The following is a 20,556-nucleotide window of genomic DNA, read 5'->3' as shown; positions in this document are numbered from 1 at the left end:
CTGTAGCCTAGGTGTATTTCAGACAGTATACTATAATTATGCCCTGCGCTACATGCGCATGAATAGGCTATACCTCACACGTGGTCATTCAATGGATGAAATGATTAGCAGACGGTATACGCTTTGTCCCCCTAAAACGTCGGCATACTACGTATAGCCTATAGCGTATAATAAATACTTTTTGAAAAGCCTATGGGGAAAATGAACAGGGAATTATTTCCTGGGCCACTCGTCGTTCTGAAAGGGGCGGGACTGACATACAGTACTGGTATGCATGAACATTTATAATATGCTCCACCCCCCACAGGTGATCATGTTAACGTGTTAATAGTGTAGCACTTCACTTGAGCCACATATGCACATGATGCTTGAAATTGCAGGTGTAAATTAATGTCAGATGTTGGTCAGATCGCAAAGGAATTGTCAGGCACTATGAGGTGTTTTTGGGACTGGTCACTGCATGGTGCAAATTACTTTTCATGCGTACCGCCCCGCATATGCTCACACGTCTGTTTGTGTGTGTGTGTGTGTGTGTGTGAGAGAGAGAGAGAGAGATAGGACATAAGAAAGGTGTAATATGCTCTATTTAGTCTATTATTAGATGGTATTTTTAGTATATCACATTTTCATTGACTAGACCTGTACGTGCCCGTCGGCTACCGGCCTACTTGAGAACGATGCAACTTGGGAACCTAATACTACCCGTTGTCAACGTGTCACAGCGCCCGTTTTAACTGTCTGTCTGTGTCCCACATGGAGATCTCTGTATCTGTGAAAAGTGGAGTGGTTAAGTAGGCGAATCAATTGTCAGGTGTGGGGTTGCCATGGCAATCAATTGGCTGAGGCAGAGGCTGGAAATTGCACAGGTGAGGGGACTTAGGCAGGCACTGCACTCCCTGTGGGGGTGTGGAACGCATGTGTCGAATATGAAGTCGGTGGGGCAAGCGGTTCTCGAGTTACGTGCATTACAACCGTACACACACGCACGCAGACACGCAGAGACGTGGCACATTTATAGTAGGATGTATAGCTTACTTTACACCATGCCTTGGTAATTGGTATGTCAAATCCTGTCAATTCTTGCCTTGATCAGTTTCCAGAGTCTCCATACATGCTGCTCGACTTGCAGGTAGACCACTGGTTCAGTGACTCTCCTGGCATATCAGGGCAGCTCGGGCTGTTGGAGAGACTTCCAGGGGAGAGTAGCATTGATGGTTATAGCGTGTGAGCTAGATCTACTATTTAAAAAGAAAAGTGTGAAAATGATGACATCAAGGACAGACATGGAAATATAGTTTTGTTTACGGCATGCTTATACCGGGGCTATCTCTTGTTGGTGCAGAGATAGCACGTGTAATTCAAGTTACCTTCTTCTAGTGGACTCATTAGTATTCACAGTACTTGATGTAACTCCCCACCAAATGTTTTTTCAATGGAAACCATTGGATTCCGTTAATTTCACTATGGTATAGAAATCGAATGCAGAGTTATATAATCCAACACACTAAATATCGTGTGGTTATTGTTTGTCAATGTTATACATGATTGCGTAAGGCTGGCCGATGGCCCAAGGCTCCAAAAATAGGACGTCCCAAAAACAGGAAACAGAAATTAACACTTGATGGCTAAACTCAGGAAAAACAACAAACCATGACTAAAATAAACTGAAACACAGTCTATGCTATTTCTATTTAAGGACCCTTCCCTGGTGTTGTCACCTGCAAGCCCCAAGAGCCAAACTGAACTGGAACTGTCCTCACCTGCAGCATGCCTGCTCGTAAACAGGTGGGACAGACCAAGCACAATCATAGTAATTGGTATTAATAATCTCAGGCAACAGCAAACCAAGCCCCCTGAGCTGATCTACAATTACATATTGCTTTTCAAACTTATTTTCAATAAATACAAATCAATACATATTTCAGGCGCCAAACACATACAATAAACACGCAAAAGAACAGGAACACCCCTCCTCCTCTCCTCAGTGCTTGGCTCCTTCTAATTAACAGGATTAGATTGCCAGCACTGCAGAGGAGAGACAGGTGACTGACACATAATTTAACTTCACGCAGTGACAATCAATCAATCAATCAATCAATCAATCAAACTACATATTTAAAAGTCTTTCATCCTTGCGTTAAAATGACAGATGTAGGCCTACATACACATGCCCCGTGACAATGATAGTTTCATTTTAAAGCAGAGATTCATTTGTAGTGTGAAATAGTTGGGATTAAACTACACTAAAATATCCATGATTTACCCACACAATGATGTTTAGCAAAAATTGACTTGATATGATCATCATTAATTCATGGTATATGAGCCTTTAGTAATACACTCTGTGGTATCTATGTCTCATAAGGATATGCATTTGATTTACATTGCTTACTGTAAGTCGCTCTGGATAAAGAGCATCTGCTAAATTCCTAAATTGTAATTGTAATTTCTTTAGCCTTCAGCGCCTCCTGACTTTAACAATGCCCCAACCTGATGCCTGCCCAATTAAATGACAAAACACATGCCAGTGCTCAGAGAAAGACAGAATTGCTGGAAAATGGTGCATTTACATATCGCTTTTATCCAAAACGCTTTGCATAGATTACATAATTTACATTCACCCATTCACACACATATTCATACACCGATGACGGAAGAAACCATTGAGGGACCACCAACCTGCACATCGGGCGCAATTAGGGGTACAGAGTCTTGCTCAAGGACACTTTCCCACCCCTTTCCACTCATTCTACCACAGTGCAATCCTGCATGTCCCTTGGTTGGTTCTTTTGTTTAATTTATTTGTTTTTGCGATTCAGGAAAGATAGGAGGAGTTAGTTTTCTTTCTGTGGCAGCATGCATTCCTTATTTCAGCGTTGTGTGTTTAGCTGACAGTCTTTTTGGTTTCTGCTGCAGATACACTTCACTCCCGTTGTGATAGTCAGCCAAAAGCACAGTGGTGTATATTTGATAAGTCAAATCCACTACTAGATGAACCACAGGGCAAATAAACTTATTTGAATAATAACACAACATTCTATTCTACAGACTTATTGATGCATAGGCTGTAATATACACTAGGCACATCAGTCACTGAGAAAGTATTAACCCATTTTGACCTGGGAACGATTCTACAAATGTCTTCTAAATCCTGACTGTTTTCTTGAAAAAGCTATGTTTCTATGTCAGTCGTTCTCAAACACTTTCATGTCACTTTTCACGATTCTTCAAAAATAGCAGATCTACAAGCTCGTAGCGCGGCACTCGGTGCCGCGCTATGAGCTTGTAGATCTGCTATTTTTCAGTAGCTAAAGCATTACATAATGCTTAAAACACAAATGGGTTAAATTACAGACATTACATGCGTTTTTATCAGCTCTTAGAGCACCTCGGATTGTCCGCATGCATTTAGAATCTGAAGACATAAAGAAAACTGTATTCATATAAAGGATTGTTTACAATTGATGCACTTTTGTTGATCCACATGTATGTGCAATCCAGAAAACTGTAGGTTTTCCAAGACACATATCATGATGTGTATCAAAATAATTTTGAAATAATGAAACATATACTAAGAGACTTCTATCATGCTCCCTACGTGCAATGGCATTTTTTTCCTTATGTCTTGCAATGTCATAACAGTGTCTGCCGTTATCTGCTATAAGAACCAGTTTTAGTTATTTTGGTGGATCGGGGTCCCTTGTGGAACGCTCCATTAAGTCTCAGAATGAAAACTGGATGGCTAATAATGGGGATGGACAGATGATAGAGGGGCTGATGCCGGCCAGGGTGCATTGGCTGGATTCAGTGACAGGGAGCCTCTTACGTAGGGATCAGCAAATATCCAGGGCATCACCTTGCAGGTCCTGCAGGTCATTCTGACAGTATGCTGTGAAAATGTTCTTTAATCGGCTCCACAAATCAAGAGGAAATCCTAGCATGAACAATAGTGGTGATGGGAAATGCAGGCATTAACCTCTCAACTCGACTCGATGTGCCCTTACTTGTCTGGTATGCTATCAGACTATCATCAATTTCATGGCTGTCCTTTTCACGGACAGGGTTTTTCCATAGACTTTAGGGAGGCTATGGAGAATCTTACAGGGGCCTAATTCTGAGACCATTTTGTGAGTGAAGACATTCCGATAATATAGTGGCCACAAGGGCAGCTCTCATTTCAGATAAGCTGTGAACTACATTTGGTTTCTCAGCATGGTGTTATCGAGTCTGAATCAATTAACTTTTCAGAGCAGAAGCAATTTCATTGATAAAGTGCAGCAGTGTGTGCACACATTTTCCTAAACATTTCTGAAGCTCAACAAAAGCAGGGCTTTCTGCTGTGGTCTGCAGACAGCCTGGATCTATTGACAGATAACAATTTGATGGATCATTCGGTCACACAATGCATGATGTCTCCAATCATCTCCCAACTTCACTTCACACCAGCCCTTAACAGAAGGGCTTAAGTTATCACTTGTCCATTGCAATAAAAATAAAATAAAAGTAAGAATGCTACAATTTTTGCTAGCTACAGTACTTGTAAGGCCCGACTCACCTTTACATCTAGCATACAACATTGATGCATGCTTGTTGTATGAGATGTATAGCTGATGCAAGCTCGCAATGCATTTCCAATGGGAGTCACATGGTTTGACACAACATTTGTGTTGTATGGCTTTCGGCTGTGTTTCGACTGTCCCCCTCCCCCTCATACAACACAAATGTTGTGTCAAACCATGTGACTCCCATTGGAAATGCATTGCGAGCTTGCATCAGCTATACATCTCATACAACAAGCATACATCAGTCTGTTGTAAAGGTGTGAGTCAGGCCTAAGTAGGACTACTCAAAATATTATATCCATTTGGGAGGCCCCAAATCTAAATCTTTGACAAATACCTTTTCCATCTGACACAATATTTTAGCAATACTTAATGCTAGCCTACAAAGAGGACAAAGTAAGGGGTAAAAAGAATCCAGGCGAGGGAACATAATTATAAACTGGAGTTCCTTTGTGTACAGACAGATTATTATTATTATTTGCATAACTGGCACTCCACCATTCTGTTTCTGACCCATCTGCTTCATGGTGCCAAGAAGCAAAGTAAGGAAGGTTGTTCACTGTGCTCAAGGTCAACAACTGAAGGTTTTATGCAACACGATTTCTCCAGAGAAATAAAGGAAAAGAAATGTCTGAACTAGTTGTTGAGTAGTAAAAAATGAATTAATAATTTAAAATTTGGGTTTTTATCAAGTAGTGTAGTGAGTACAAATGTAACCAAATGGCCCCATACGGTGGCCCCATACTCAGGGTTTTTAAGGAGAATCCTGGCCAAGCTACTGACACTTCCTGGTGGTATACTGTACATGACAAGCCTTTACTTGCATGACAGTAATTAACTCCACTATCACGGTTCGGCAGCTGTGGCTCAGGCGGTAGAGTGGCCGTTTGGCAACCGGAAGGTTCTTGGTTCAATTCTCCGCGCTTCCTGTGAAAGACACGGAACCCCTAACTGCATGCACTGTCAGTGTGTGAATGAAAGTAAAAAATAATTGGATAAAGGTGCTATAGAAATACAGACCAATTACTGCCCCACTGCCAATGCCTCGGAAAAGTGGAAATAAATGGGATGGACGTGCAGTTAGTTGAGTTCTATTTTTTATGGGAGGCTTCGTTCGTGCTGGTGATCGAGGCAAACGTAGCTCGGCCCATGCCAGGGCTTTGAGTTTTAACCGAGACACTCTGACAGCTGGGTGTGAAAAGGTAATGACGAACGAGTACTTTACCTCTTAAAGCGTGGCGCACTGCTGAGCTTTCTGTAATTGCACTCAATGGGAGGCAGTAGTATTATTACACACAGGGGACTGAAATCTAGAGAGGAAATTATTTCTAGCGTACAGCAAAAGGTTGGAAGGTCAGTTTCAGTTTGCATTTACCATTGTTGGTTTCTGCAATGGTGCATACATGCAAATGTAGCAGAACAGCCCTGTTTGAGCCTTCTGAAGCCTAATTTTTCCTTTGGCAAAGGAGGGACGCAGGAGACTAAGATTTGAATTCAGGCGGCTCCTCATGCACACTCATATTATATTATCATCGCTGTCGAGTGGAAACCTTCTTTCTCGAAAAACATTCTTTTTCAGGGAATGGAATGATATTTTTCCAAAATAGTGAAAAAATGCATTGTGAACTTTTAGATTGGCCCTCTTTGCTTGACACTCTTGTATGATGAAGTAGGAAATTAAATGACAAAAAACCCCCCAAAAAAATATAAAACCTTGCAATTTGGAGATACAAGGATTCTGATTGACATCAACGATACCTTTGCAGAGTAATACAGTAATAACATGATTCAATGTAAGCAGATGTTAATCAAATCATAGGCCTATTTATCAACTCAAATAGGATTCATTTATTAAATCAATCAATCATGACTTTGCAAAGGAAAATACATTTGCTATTGATCAAGTGATGAGGATAATGGTTTATACGCTGTAAGTGAAGAGCAACTCATCATTAGTCATGAATATGTTGTGATAATTTCTATTCTTCCAGTTTAATACCATTGAGAAATGAATCCCCACCAAATGTTTAATGATCAAATGGAATCATAATCACAGAAATTTGTTCTGGGCTCAGAGGATTACATTTAATTCAAGGTTCAAGATTAAATAAACTTGTATAGTGCTAGAACATTGTCGTTGGTTAGGGGCTCCAAAACAATATAAAAAAAATCACACCTGTGTGAAGTGAGTAGTGCAACTCCGTGTGGGGGTCCAGACCCACAGGAACGCGCCTAGGGGGCCGGGCCGATTCCGGCGAGCCGCCCCGCGTCCGAAACGGTAGAGACCCAGCCAGCCAGCGACAGACTCACATAGCTACTTAATGGAGTGGTTGCACCACTCAAAAACACAATGCTCCTGAAAGACAAAAAAACATAAGTCACTCGTAAGAGGAATGCCCCCCTCAAGTTCAATATTGAAAATTGGTACCTTACTATTAACCTATTTGAAATAATGTTTTCAAGTATTCAGAACCAACTTTCCTGTGTTGGTCCCAGTTAGACCAGTGGTTCTCAGGCTGCACAACCACTCAAAATAATCATCATTTTGAACTGGTGTTCAAATTGTTAGCCTCTTTCTTATATTCATTGACAATTTGGCCATTGTCTGGACAGTTTTTACAGTAAGCTATAGTTTGTTGATGCAGTAATGGTCTTTCATTTCTTTTCTTTTTTGAGGGGCGCTAGCCGCTAGCCCCTCCTATGTCCAGCTTTGAGGGTGCGTGTAAACACAAACTTTGTCCTAACACAAACATTAAATGCCATTGATAATGAATGGCCAGTTTTGAGTGTTTGTCCCAACACAAACATTAAATGCCATTGATAATGAATAGCCAGTTTTTAGTGTTTGTGTGAACACAAACATTCGAATTGGCCGGAATGAGAAGATGTATGATGATGTATGATAATAAGAGCGCCCCTCACTTCACACGGGTGTGATTTTTTTGGGTAATAAAAAGGTCTTAAAAGTCCTTAAATTGACACTTCACTGTCACAGGTTGAGAACCACTGGTTTAACCGCTAGAACCCTCTTCTGCAGCGATGCCAGTGTTGTCCATGGGACTGCCATGTGATGTGACCGCCTGGAGCAGTGCCCTGTGACCCTAGACTACATGTGTTTGTCCTGCTTGAAATATGAGGTTCAAAGGGGGTTAGGGGAAGAGGGAGCGTCCGCCCGTCTGCCCCTGGCATCAATCCTGCACTAATTCAGTCAAGGACATGAGGTGGGCACCTTTCTGTGATGTGGAGCATGGGTTCCAGACCTCCCCCAGCCCGACCCAAGGCTGTGACTGATGAGACACCGTCAGCTCTCTAGCTGTTCAGAGAGCAACACAGAGTGTGTGTGCACGTGCATGCGTGTGCATGTGCGTGTGCATGCGTGCGTGCGTGCGTGTGTGTGTGCGTGCTTGCGTGCGTATGCTTGGCCTCTCCAAAAGGAGGGCCAAACAGTTAACGAGGTACTGCTCAGTGATCAGCTATTATAGGAAGCAGCTGCTCAATTTGGACGAGGCGTTGTTTTCTTTATCCATGATCGACGTCTGCTGTGTCTATGTTCAGTAAGCATGAAACACAGGATAGGTAAGACTAGATAAATTAAAATATTATAAGTACTCCTCGCCATCTGCACTGGGTCTGATGAGTTAACATATTACGTATTATATTTAATACATAAACACAAGTGTATAGCAACAGTAAATAAATGGATGTACAATTGATCACCTAAGGTGCAGTACCGACTATCAACATACAGTAGGGAGGCTGATTTATGTAGTTCCAGCCAGCCTACAGTGGGTGTATATACTGTATACACAGTAAATCAACAGATAAGTAAATATACAATCTATCAACAATGAAACATTTACAGTAGTTATCCTTATGAGGCATCTGTCATGGTTCCGTAGTGTATATCCCAGACGTCCACGGCCACGTGCAAATGTGCCAGAGTCGAGCAGGAGTCATTAATCTGAGAACAGAACAGAACATATGGGGGCTTTGGTTGTTTGCACAGTGAAATAAGAGTACTAGTGTGTTAGTGTTCATTTAAATCTGGGTCCATTTAGCACAGCTAGCACAGCTCCAGACCTATTTCTTCACTCATTGTCTCCACCAGGCCGAAGGCATGGGGAGAGAGTATGTTTTGCACTCCGTCCGTCCGTCCGTGTGTCCGTCCGTCCGTGTGTGTGTGTGTGTCCGTCCGTCCGTCCGTCTGTGAACAGCTAATCTCCGGCACCGTTAACCCGGTCGATGTCAAATTTTGCACACACACTCCCTGGATGGCAACGATGAACCTCTGCCCCATAATTTCCAGAACAGCCTGTTATAGCGCCACCAGGAGGCCGCTTTGTGCAAAACAAGTTTTTGGACAGTACACCTACAAATGTTGTCCAAACATCACGCAAATTGGTACACAGTCTCTCTAGAGCCATTCAACGAAACGGGTCTTTCAGATTTCTCAGACTCCATCCTGATTGGCTAAGATTAGCTTCCAAAGTTTGCAGGAGTGCTCAGTTTCAAACAAAATGCTGCAAATCATGGACACATCGTGTGATTTCCATGAAATTGTGCACGCACATTCCCACTAGGCCGAGGAAGAAATGCCACGTGAACATTTTCAACTCAGCCTCATGGTGGCGCTAGAACTCGCCAAAAAGTGTTTTTACCTCTAAATGCACGGATCTGTGGATAACTTTGTATGCCAACTCACTAGAGGCCAAGGAAAAACCTTTGCCTGGAATTTTTCACATCTGCTCTTTATAGCGCCACCAGGAGGCCGACATATGTAAAACACATTTTCGAATATTACTCTCCATAGTCATGTGATCAAGACGCGTTTGTTTGGCTTTCGATTGGCTTCTAAACCTTTCAGGAGTAGCCCGCTTTGTACCCGTTTTGTACAAATTGCCACAATTACTCAACACAGCGTCCGATTGCGGTGAAACTGTGCATGCATATTCCCACTAGGCTGAGGAAGAAATGCCACTTGACAGTTTTCAAATCAGCCTCATGGTGGCGCTACAACAGGCCAAGTCGCGTTACACACACACACACACACACACACACACACACACACACACACACACACACACACACACACACACACACACACACACACACACACACACACACACACACACACACACACACACACACACACACACACAAAACATCCTCCTGGTGGAGACCTGTGCCCAGAAGGGCACTTTTTCTAGTTTTGACCTGAGATCAGATTCTAAAAATGTCTTCTACATCCTGACAGTTTTCTGATAAAGCTATGTTTCTATGTCAGTCGTTCTTCGATTTTTCCAAAATAGCAGACCTACAAGCTCGTAGCGCGCCACTCGGTGGCGCGCTATGAGCTTGTAGATCTGCTATTTTTCAATAGCTAAAGCATAACATAATGCTAACACCAAAAGGGGTTCCCGCCCAAAATGTGTTAAATATCTGCATTGTTATTCATGTACTTACTGTTCTGCCTGATTCGCTGCCTTTGCTGTTATTTTATTGTTGTTTTATTTTCTTTACTAGTATTAATTTTAATGTTATTTTATGTTTTTGCTTTTATTTTAAAGTTATTTTATGTTTTTGCTGTTCTCTTTTTATTGCTCTGTAAAGCACTTTGCGTCATTTATGTCATGAAAGGTGCTAAAGTTTATTATTATTATTACCCTTATTATTATTATTATTATTATTATTGTATTATTTGGTCCAGTATTTATAATACACTCTGGGTTAAATTGACTCTGATGGTTTTACTGTGTTTTTGTGGGTGTATATACCTGTAGTACAGTACATGGTTGTGTGCATACTGTGAAATAAAGTAAAATGACAGCCGACAAAACGCTTCATATTGTTTTCCAAACTTTTCATCTTTGTCTCATTTCTCTTGACACATACCATATGGTGAGAAGTGCAACATCTTACAAAAGGGATTCTGTGCTCGTCTTTTAAGGTGTAATTGCAGTGGATGAAAATAGAGGCTGATAAATTGGGTGTCAGGATTTGTTAAACCTTTCATTGTTCAAAGGAGTCAGTCACACTATTCACTGCTGAGAAATGTCTGAGAGTCCACTTGTTTATTAATTGTGTCATAAAAAGGTGGTATTTAAAACGGTATCTAAGCTTATATGAATCATATAATAACAGTATTAATGATTAATGTATAGCTATCCCAGAGCTTTATTTTGTCGTGAATATAATGGAATATTCAAAAAAGGATACATAATTAATTCTGCGGCGAACAGTCGACGCCAGCGTCCTCACTTCCCACATTCACACACCAATGGTGGCAAGCTCACACCGACCAACTCATTGGAGGCAATGTAGGGTTCGGTGTCTTGCCCAAGGACACTTGGACAGGAGGAGCCGGGATTCGAACCACTGACCCAGGGATCATTGGACGACCTGCTCTACCTCCTGAGCCACAGCCGCCCGTGATGTGTTTGCAATTTTAAATTCCACAAGTTTGAGGTCTTGGGCACTGGGGTGGCACAGTGGTAAAATAGCTACCCACCACCGCGGAGGTTGTGGCTGTGAAGTCGGCTTTGTTGAGCATCTGAACGAACACGAATGAACACATCTGAATTAACACCTCTGGAACTCTTTTAAAACAAATGCCACTTATCCTAAAAATGGGGACTGGGGATCAGCTTTAGTGTTTAATTAAGGGGAGGATTGTATTGTGAATATCCAACCCATACTTCAAGATTATGTGTTGGCCAAGTGCTGGTGGGGGTTTTGTTAATGAGTCCCAGAGTAATATGGTTATAGTACTTTAACTGATAAAATGGGTTAAAACTGTAGGGTAATGAGTAAGAGTCCCTAACTGTGAAATTTACTTTGTTATTAGTCCAACTGTAAATTAAAAATGTATCCAAGAGAGGCCATTTGAAAAGGTTCCCCTGAGGTATAATGCAATGGGCACTGAAACAGGCATATGTTTGATGAAGCATCACTTGACACATTTCAAATTTTCTATACATTTTGCTCCAATCCTTTCCTTTTCTAACTCTGCCAAAGGCAATGGTACTTAGCTTTAGGAACTATTTCACATGAATTGCAAATGTGGCTTTGAACTGTGCATAGACAGTCCCTGTAATTATACAGTATTGCAACATTCAATTATAATTTAGCTGAGTTAGGGACTGTATTACTGAATAAGCATTTGTCTGCTTAGGTCTCTATCTTTTCCACTTCACTTCTCACCAGAAACCAGAGGGGATGACTCATATGAGCTGCCTGTGCTCTACAGAGCCAGATATTAGTGGAAATCACTTCTGTTTCTCAACAAGATGATGGAAATTAAATAAACAAGCTAATATGAGATATACATAACCACTGTTACCACTTGTAAACTTGTATGTTGTTCTAGTAAAACAGTGCCTAGTGTCTCGATTGGGACAGGGAGAGAGATCGAGGAATCCAGCAGGACTCACACAATGATTAATAGTTTTGTGGAAGTTTAGCGACAGACAGAGGAGAGAGAAAACGTAGTGGGATTATCTTGAGGTGTCCAGGCCAGATACAGATCTGGTTAAAGCCGAACCTCTTGGGGTGTTTCTATCATTCAACCAGAAGAAAAAGCTACGGCAGGCTGCATCACAACATCACCTTAAAAGTATAATAGCACTTTTGGGATGTTGTGGCACAGCTTTTTTGTGTCACGTGTCAAGCCTATCAAAAATGCATTTTAAACAGCCTCCAGCACCAACAAAACTTTTCCTGAAGAATTATTCTGTTATCACCCCAAGAGGTAAAATAAATATTTATGGAGTCTTGGTTTGAGGGCAAACAAAAGAGCTTATGAAAGAAAGGGAAGCAATACTATGAATTCAGGGATTAACCTAGGCAAAACAAACAAACAGGGTCTAACTCAAAACCAACAATAGCCAACTAACCCAACCCAACAGCCATAAAAGCATTATTTTAAAATGTAAATGTTTAATCCCAACTCCTATGGACAAGAAAAGAAAACAGTTTGGAGTCTTGCTGAGAAGCACTTTGACACCTTACTTGGCGGGCCGGGATCTGAACCGGTAACCTTCTGATTAGAGGATGCTGATTAGAGGAGGCTAGTCTCCACCCAATAAGCTATGTATATGGCCGCCCCTAACTGCAGAAAAAAGCCCAACTCCAAAGTCCAAACAATGGAAATGGGTCATGGGTGATACACTGGCCAATCAACGGAGGCAGGGGGACATTAGCCAATAAGAAGTCAACCTGTAGCAACTAAAATGTCCACCTGTAGTGGTGGAGACTAGAGTATGCAGTAGAGTAGACAACAATGGTCATGTTGAAAATGTGGAGTGTGGCCTGGGCCATGGCTCAGTGGTCCAGGCACCTTGGCTGGTAATCCAGTCTGGCAGTGTGCCGCAGGTTCGACTCCCGATCCCGACGGCCTTTACTGCATGTCTTCCCCCCCATCTCTCTCCCCATTTCCTGTCAGCCTACTGTCTGTCCCTCCATTATAAAATAAAGGCGAAAGCCACAAAAAAAACATTTAAAAGAAAATGTGGAGTGTGCACAAAGAGACAGGCAGAGAGACGGAAAAACTTCAAAACAAATCTAAAAGAAACCCGGAGAAAAATGTCTGTTCAGATGCACTGTTATAGACTTTTTTATACCTTCCATAAAACGGAGGCCTTCTACCAGTACCTAGTACCGTGGTGTTGATTTCAGGTCCTTTCTGTGCCTTCCCTGCCCCATCTCAGTCAATTTATTGTTCCTTTGTGGCCCCAATGTTTGATGACTTGGTAAATGGGCTTGAGATTAATCTGAGCATGATAGCTTTCATCTGTTCTGTTTTCCTCGATCATTTCTCCAGCCTTCCCTGGCCACTTGTGGAAATCGTTTTAGAGATTGCTGGCAGCCTGTGGACAATGGGAGGCAGAAAAGGGGGTTACGGGAAGATACGAGGAGGAACTGGGGAGGTATTTCTTTTTTTCCCCGTGTGTCCGTGTAACCATTTTGACAAAGTGGTGCAGATATCCGGGTCTAAATTCCTGACCTGATGAAATCCCAGAGAAGTATGCCATCATCACCCACTGACAGTGGGCCTATAAAAGCAGCCTCCATACTGTACATGAAACCTTTCTGCCCACATGGGGAAAATCCAGGAGCATTCTTCTTATGCACAGTAACTGTATTTTATATAAATTGTGTCATGAATAATGCATGAGCCCAGGTTAACCCATTTAGGCATGACGTCGAAATAAAAAAAACGTTCGCTCTGAAAGAATATATACCTATTAAAAGATTTGTGCCGCATTTTTACAATTTTTCAAAAATAGCAGACCTACAAGTTCATAGCGCGCCACTCGGTGGCGCGCTATGAGCTTGTAGATCTGCTATTTTTCAATAGCTAAAGTATAACAGAATGCTTGAAACACCAAAAGGGGTTCCCGCACAAAATGGGTTAAAAGAAAATTCTTGTCAGCTATATGCAGTATATCAACGCATCTTATATCGTATGTTGGAGGCATGACCAATAACATAATGAGATAGTTGTAGTTTATTAGTGCAAAGGGACATGCATTTCATACGAAATGTCAATAAGAAAAATGCACCAATAAGCAGGTGTCCATTAAAAAAAACAATAATAATAAAAGAAGGAGAAAAAACAACAACACTATAGTGCATACCAAGGGATGCACTAGTGCGAATCCCTTGACTCCTTCAAAACCGCTCTTAAGGGGCACCTACGGACGGCTGCAATTCGAAACTGGCCACCTTTTTTCCCCTCACTGTATACAGTTGGGTGCCACCGATATTGTCCCTTATCATTTGACCCATTTAGGCCTGACCTCAACATTTTAAAAAATCCTTCTAAATCCTCCAGTTTTCTGAAATAAATATTTTCACGATTTTTCAAAAATAGCAGACCTACAAGCTCGTAGCGCGCCACTCGGTGGCGCGCTATGAGCTTGTAGATCTGCTATTTTTCAATAGCTAAATTATAACATAATGTTTAAAACACCAAAAGGGGTTCCCGCCCAGAATGGGTTAACTGTCCTTTTGCGCAGATCACGCAAACCTCAGCAAAAAGAAAAGGACAATATCGATGGCCTCCAACTGTATGTTTCTTTTCCCTTTTTACCTCCTTTATGATGAATTCCTGTTCTGTTCTTGACTACCTACCGGTATATAGAAGTGTCTATTTGTACGTCTCTAAATGTTTTGATGAATTGAACAAGGTGGACCCTCTTGTAAACAAGTGTAATGCTTAATTGGGTCGTCCACTCACAGTTAACAGTCTTTGTATTGAGTTTGTGCTTGAAATGTACTGTAATTCTGCAAACTGTTAATAAATATTTCAATCAATCAATCAATCAATCAATGCACTAGTCAGTGTGTATACACTCGTATGTGTATGTCGCTAACAGAACCTACAGATTTCTGTGGTGTGCCTTGATGCATCGGTTACATGAAGACCACATATTGGTGAACTATTCATGTTATAATGTATGTACTGTACATGTAGCCCAGTGACAGCTCTATCTCTCTCTATACTGCCGTTCTCTAAAGTGGTGCGTATAGCCCTCAGCTACTAAGGCCTGATTTACACTGGCAGCCAAATCTAGCCTGAATCAGATCTATCTGTGCCACATCCAGATTGAAATCCGATTTGTTTAAATAAGTCTAAATTCACATGGAATCCAATTTTTACAAATGTGACTTGAGTCAGAGGTGGTTTCAAATCTGATTCAAATCTGATTTGAGGACATCCGTCTCGGTCTGAATGCAACAACCTGATCTAAATCAGATTCCGTGTGCCTTGTACGTATGTGACTTGTTTGTGTTTAGACTTATTTAAACAAATCGGATTCCAATCTGGAGGTGGCACAGATCTGATTCAGGCTGGATTTCGCTGGCAGTTTGAACACACAGCTGTGACAGATCCGGTCTGGTCACTTGCAAATGCAGTGGTCGGGCCAAAAGATCAGATTTGAGAAATAAATCAGATTTGAATCGGATATGACTGCGGATGTGACTGCAGTCTAAATGGGGCTGACGTAAATGTACTACAGAGAGAAGAGTGCTTTTCCTCTCCCTATAGAGCCCATAAACAAACGTACTAGACTTAAATACTCAGGCAAAAATACGGAGAATGAAGTCGGAGACAGACAGATGGATGAATGAATGAAGGTTTCAGAGTCGAGATTTATTTGCAGAGAATACAAAACCGCTTCATGGCCTGAGCCATGCGTGCACCCTTCAGCCTCACGGCTTGTGGGGCCACTCACACACATAGACAGTTCTGGCTAGTTTATAAAGAAGCCCAATACACATTTCAAACATTCAGACATTGATTCGACACCCAGACCAAATGGTCCAAGTCACTAGGTGTGGTCACATGAAGAACAACAGGAGACCTCTCTCTAGAATAGATGCACATTGTGCTGATGGAACCACAATGTGAATTGTGGTTCCATCAGATACCACAGGGCCAAAGAGAAGAGAACAATTAGACAAATGGAAACCTGCCAATAAATTTACTCATTGACTGCCAGATTTGATTTCTGTCTGCGTTTAGCCACTGCCAGCCTTTTTCCGTATTTGCTTATAGCTTTTAAGTAGTCTCCGACCGTTGATAATCTGAGAGATGTTCGATGCGCATTCCCGAAAAACAAACAAAACAAAACGAAAAACATCTGTTCAATAGTTAGAGGCCATTGAAAATGTAATGGTGGTTGCGGCAGGAGTAGAGCGATACAGGAAGAGAGATATGGGCGTTCTAGAAAATTCTCTATGGAAGTGGATGGGAGGGGAGTTTTAGCGATCATGTGATTTAGTTGTTTCTGGTCTCACTGAGACTCGAATTGGATAGCCAAGAGTGGAATCTAGTGTAGCGGGCCTTTGGGGAAAAAAACGTTGTCCAAACTCGTCCTTAGTGGGATGAGCAAGAGCACGGACAGACATAAGATAGTAGTCTAGGATGGTTAGTCATTAGTCATGGTTAGCATCCGTGGTGGGGGCTTGGCCATCACCGGGCTGAATTGAAACATGTCCCTCCTGCCGATGCCTGACCTTTCTTCCGTGTGATGCCTTGATTTCAAATGTAAACCTCCAAACTCCATGTCAGTGCTTCTCATGTATTACCAACCTCCCAAACCAAACCCATCCTTCCTCCGTGAGATACACTCACCTCACTCACCTCACTCTGCACCACGTCATCCAACATAGTGATTATTATCCCTCCTGTCGTTTTGTAACCGAGTTCCTGAATGTGCTTGAGTGTCTTAGCCTGCGGCAGCATGTCAAGGGGCATACCCCCTCTGCAGCCATGACATGTCGCACCACCTGTCTTGAGGAGATAAAGGCATGGATGAGCAACAACTTCCTTCAGTTATACAGTAACACGAACTGAAGCTCTCTTTGTTGGCACACAACACCAGGTTCAGTCATGCTCATAACTCATCTCACCTTTGACAGCCAGGTCAGCCCCCTTCTCCTCCTCAGTCACAAACCTGGGTGTTAGTTCGATCCTCACCTCGATCCTCACCTGACTTTCAATGAATGGCTATCTGTCATCTCAAAAACATGTACAAGGTCCGCCCCTTCTAAACCATTTAAGTCAGATGCAGAGAAGCTTGTCCATGCCTTTATCTCCTCTAGACTGATTTTTTTGAGTGGTGCAAACCACTCCAACAACTGGCTTTGTTAGTACCCGTGTGTGTTTGTGCCTGTACGGGTGAGCATGGTTGCTATGGTTAGTATGTGACGTCACTGACATCACCTTGTAGTTGCACCACTCAGTTCACACGGGTGTTTTTTTTGCTCATTTTCAGCAAGGCCCTGCACATAGAAACACACACACACACACACGCACGCACGCACGCACGCACGCACGCAGACCAGTCTCTCTTTGGTTCACAGAGACAATGATACACTGATGAGACATGTCTGGAGAGTTATCCTCACTTTACTTAATGAGGTGTTTCTTTCCGTCTGGACTGAGCTTCCCTTCACATCTATAATAGAGGTAGTTCTAAACTTGCATTCAGGCTGTGCTCTCAGAAAAGACCTGCAGCTACATCTGGTCAAAAGCACAACATCTGATTGGTATATCTGGCTGATCTGGCTGGCACATAGATGGAGAGCTCACTGCAGAATTAACGGAGTCCAGATCAAAGTATGCATTTTAAACAGGAGAAAGCACTAATTAAGCCAGTGGAGAGCTTGCATAATATATCAGTAGCTTATTAAGCTAATTGCACTGATTATAAACCCAACATTCCACAACTATACTACTATATTCATACAAGAAAAGGTTCTACTCCAAAACTCCCAACTGAACTTAAAAAGAGGTCAGAGGTCAGATAAAAGCCATGGTTCATGTTTGTAGCAAAGCAAGATTGTTTCTATTCTACACCCTACTTTCCATCTAAAAAACATCATTAGAATAGCCCGCCTTTCCGCGCACAAAAGATGTTGAGGGCTCTGAGTACTCAAGATAATACCCGGTCGGGGTATTACGTCTGAATAAAGCCTGATTTAGTATAAATTACACATAATAGTGATAATCATGGCAAACAATTCCCTGCCCAGCTGGGCAGGGAGCCGCACATCTTATTTCCCCCTACTTCTCCTTGAGACATGAAAACATGCCAATATTTTCCAAAATATACTATTATACCCCTGCCCTTTTCCCTCTTTTGCCCGTTTTTTCTTGCCTGTTTATGCCAACATGACTTGGAATGATGGCATTGTATACAAAGAAATAGAATAAACTAGAAAAAGTGCCCTTCTGGGCACAGGTCTCCACCAGGAGGATAGGAGTGTGTGTGATGTTTGGCAAAATGTTTAGGAGTGATATAAACATGTTTGTTTGTTTTTTGCAACAATTTTCTTCATTGTGTTGAGGAAATGCAGAGTCAGATCACTCATAGCATCTCTGAGGATAGAATTCTGGATGAGCAGGACAGCATTTTGTACAAAACGGGCCACTCCTGAAGACTTTGGAAGGCAATCTTAGCCAATCAGTGTAGAATCTGAGAAATCCAACAGACTCGTCTTGATCACATGACTACAGAGATCATGTGTACCGATTTGCTTGAGATTTGGATGAAATCTGTGCGACTAATATAAACAATGTGTTTTGCAGAAATCGGCCTCATGGTGGCGCTATAACCGGCAGATGTGGAGGGATGCAGGGAAAATGTTTTTCCATGCCTCTAGGGAGTGCGCATACAAAGTTGTACACAGAACGATGCAGTTATAGGTAAAAACAGGAATTGCCCTGTTATAGCGCCACCATGAGGCTGGTTTGGAAAATAAATTGTGTCATGTCGTCCTCAGCCTAGTGGAAATGTGCGTGTATAATTTCACGGAAATTGCACTCTGTGTTTGTGATTTGTGGCATTTTGTTCGAAACGGACCAATCATGTGAGCTTTGGAAGCGAATCTTAGCCAATCAGGAAGGAAGATGGGAAATGGTGCAGATCCGTGTTGATCACATGACTATGGAGATAGTGTATACCGAATTGTGTGATGTATGGATAAAATGTGTACGAGTAATCTACAGAAATGTGTTTTGCCTAAATCGGCCTCATGGTGGCGCTATAACAGGTCATTGAGGAATATTTGGGGCAGAGGTTCGTCGTTGGCATCCAGGGAGTGTGTGTGCAAAGTTTGGCATGGATCGGGCCAACGGTGCCGGAGATTAGCTGGTAACAGACGGACGGAAGGAAGGAAGGACGGACGGACGCACACACACACACGGACGGAGTGCAAAACATACTCTCTCCCCATGCCTTCGGCCTGGTGGAGACAAAAACATACTCTCTCCCCATGCCTTCGGCCTGGTGGAGACAATAAGAAGAAGAAGAAATATTACCATGAGCTATATTGTTTCTGAGAACCAGTTATAATTTTTTTATGTCATATGTCATATATATATATAGAGCGTCGCAGTCCCGCCCCCTTTCATGACGACGCCAGGCCCAGGAAATGAATCACAATGCATTTTTCCCATAGACATTAGAAAAAGTATTTATTTAACCCTGTAAGACCCGGATACATTTCTACTTGCAAAAAATAGATTTCAACCTTACTACTACTTTGTACTACTATGACTTATGTTAAAAAAATATGTTAAAAAAAAAAAAAAAAAAGTTTAATGAAAATGTTATGCAAATTTATAATAATTATTAAAATAATATTAATAAATTAATAATTTACATTCGGTGGATATCTTTCACAATAATACATGATACATGTTCTAGACATTCTAATGATCACACAAATATATGTATTACATGCATTTTAGTTACTTTTATCAGGGTTAAAGATTAAAGGTCATAGGTCAATTTTGATTAGAAATTGCACTGAGTCCAGAGATTTTGAAGTTGTGTAAATTTGTGCCTCTGTGGGCTGTATTTATATGCAAATATCATGACCAATGGCATTGCAAGACTAAACAATGAACATCAATGATGATGTTTAGGTGAAAAAAGAATAGAAAAAAAAAAAAAAGAGTTAAGTGATTAATTAAAATAAAAATGTTACCGAGAAGCATCGCTGGGTCTTACAGGGTTTTAAAGACCTTTTAAGCGTCGTACGAAGCCAACTCGAGTCGTGACAAAGCATGACAACACACACAATATTTTGGACCAAACAAATAATTACATAGAAGAAAAACAACAAAAAAAGTGTTGTAACCTGCCGTTTTTTCTACTTTCTAATTCTTTGTTTGGCCCGAAAAATTGTGTTTGTTGTCATGATTTGTCACGACACGAGTTGGCTTGGTCCGCGGCGTAAACGTCTTTAAATAAATACTTTCTGAAATGTCTATGAGGAAAATGAACGGAGAATCATTTCCTGGGCCATGGTAGGGGGCGGGACTGCGACGCTCTATTATGTCATATATTATTTCAAACCTTGAAGCCTGCTCTGTAGGCCAGTTTCTGTATATGTGCAGTAAAAGTTAACTAGACTGTACAGTTATGGGAAGAGATGACAAACACTTGCTAGCGAGGCTGTAAAGTATACACCCACAAGC

At 41.7% G+C, this 20,556-nt stretch overlaps 1 protein-coding gene across 1 annotated transcript in view; it reads right to left on the bottom strand.

The window, feature by feature from the left end:
• Positions 1-16,737, bottom strand: part of LOC306930865 (uncharacterized protein) — a gene marked incomplete at its 5' end in the record, with an annotated part of 87,325 nt that extends 70,588 nt beyond the window's left edge. Inside the window, one exon of the mRNA XM_079511961.1 lies at positions 16,711-16,737. Coding sequence (XP_079368087.1) covers positions 16,711-16,737 — 27 coding nt within the window. The remainder of the gene's footprint in view (positions 1-16,710) is intronic.
• Between the last annotated feature and the right edge of the window lie 3,819 nt (positions 16,738-20,556).

This window comes from Electrona antarctica, assembly GCF_951216825.1.
Source record: "Electrona antarctica genome assembly, chromosome: 10".
NCBI classification, from domain to species: Eukaryota; Metazoa; Chordata; class Actinopteri; order Myctophiformes; family Myctophidae; genus Electrona; species Electrona antarctica.
The sequence above is the reverse complement of the archived record's forward strand: the minus strand, read 5'-3'. Positions and strand labels throughout refer to the sequence as shown.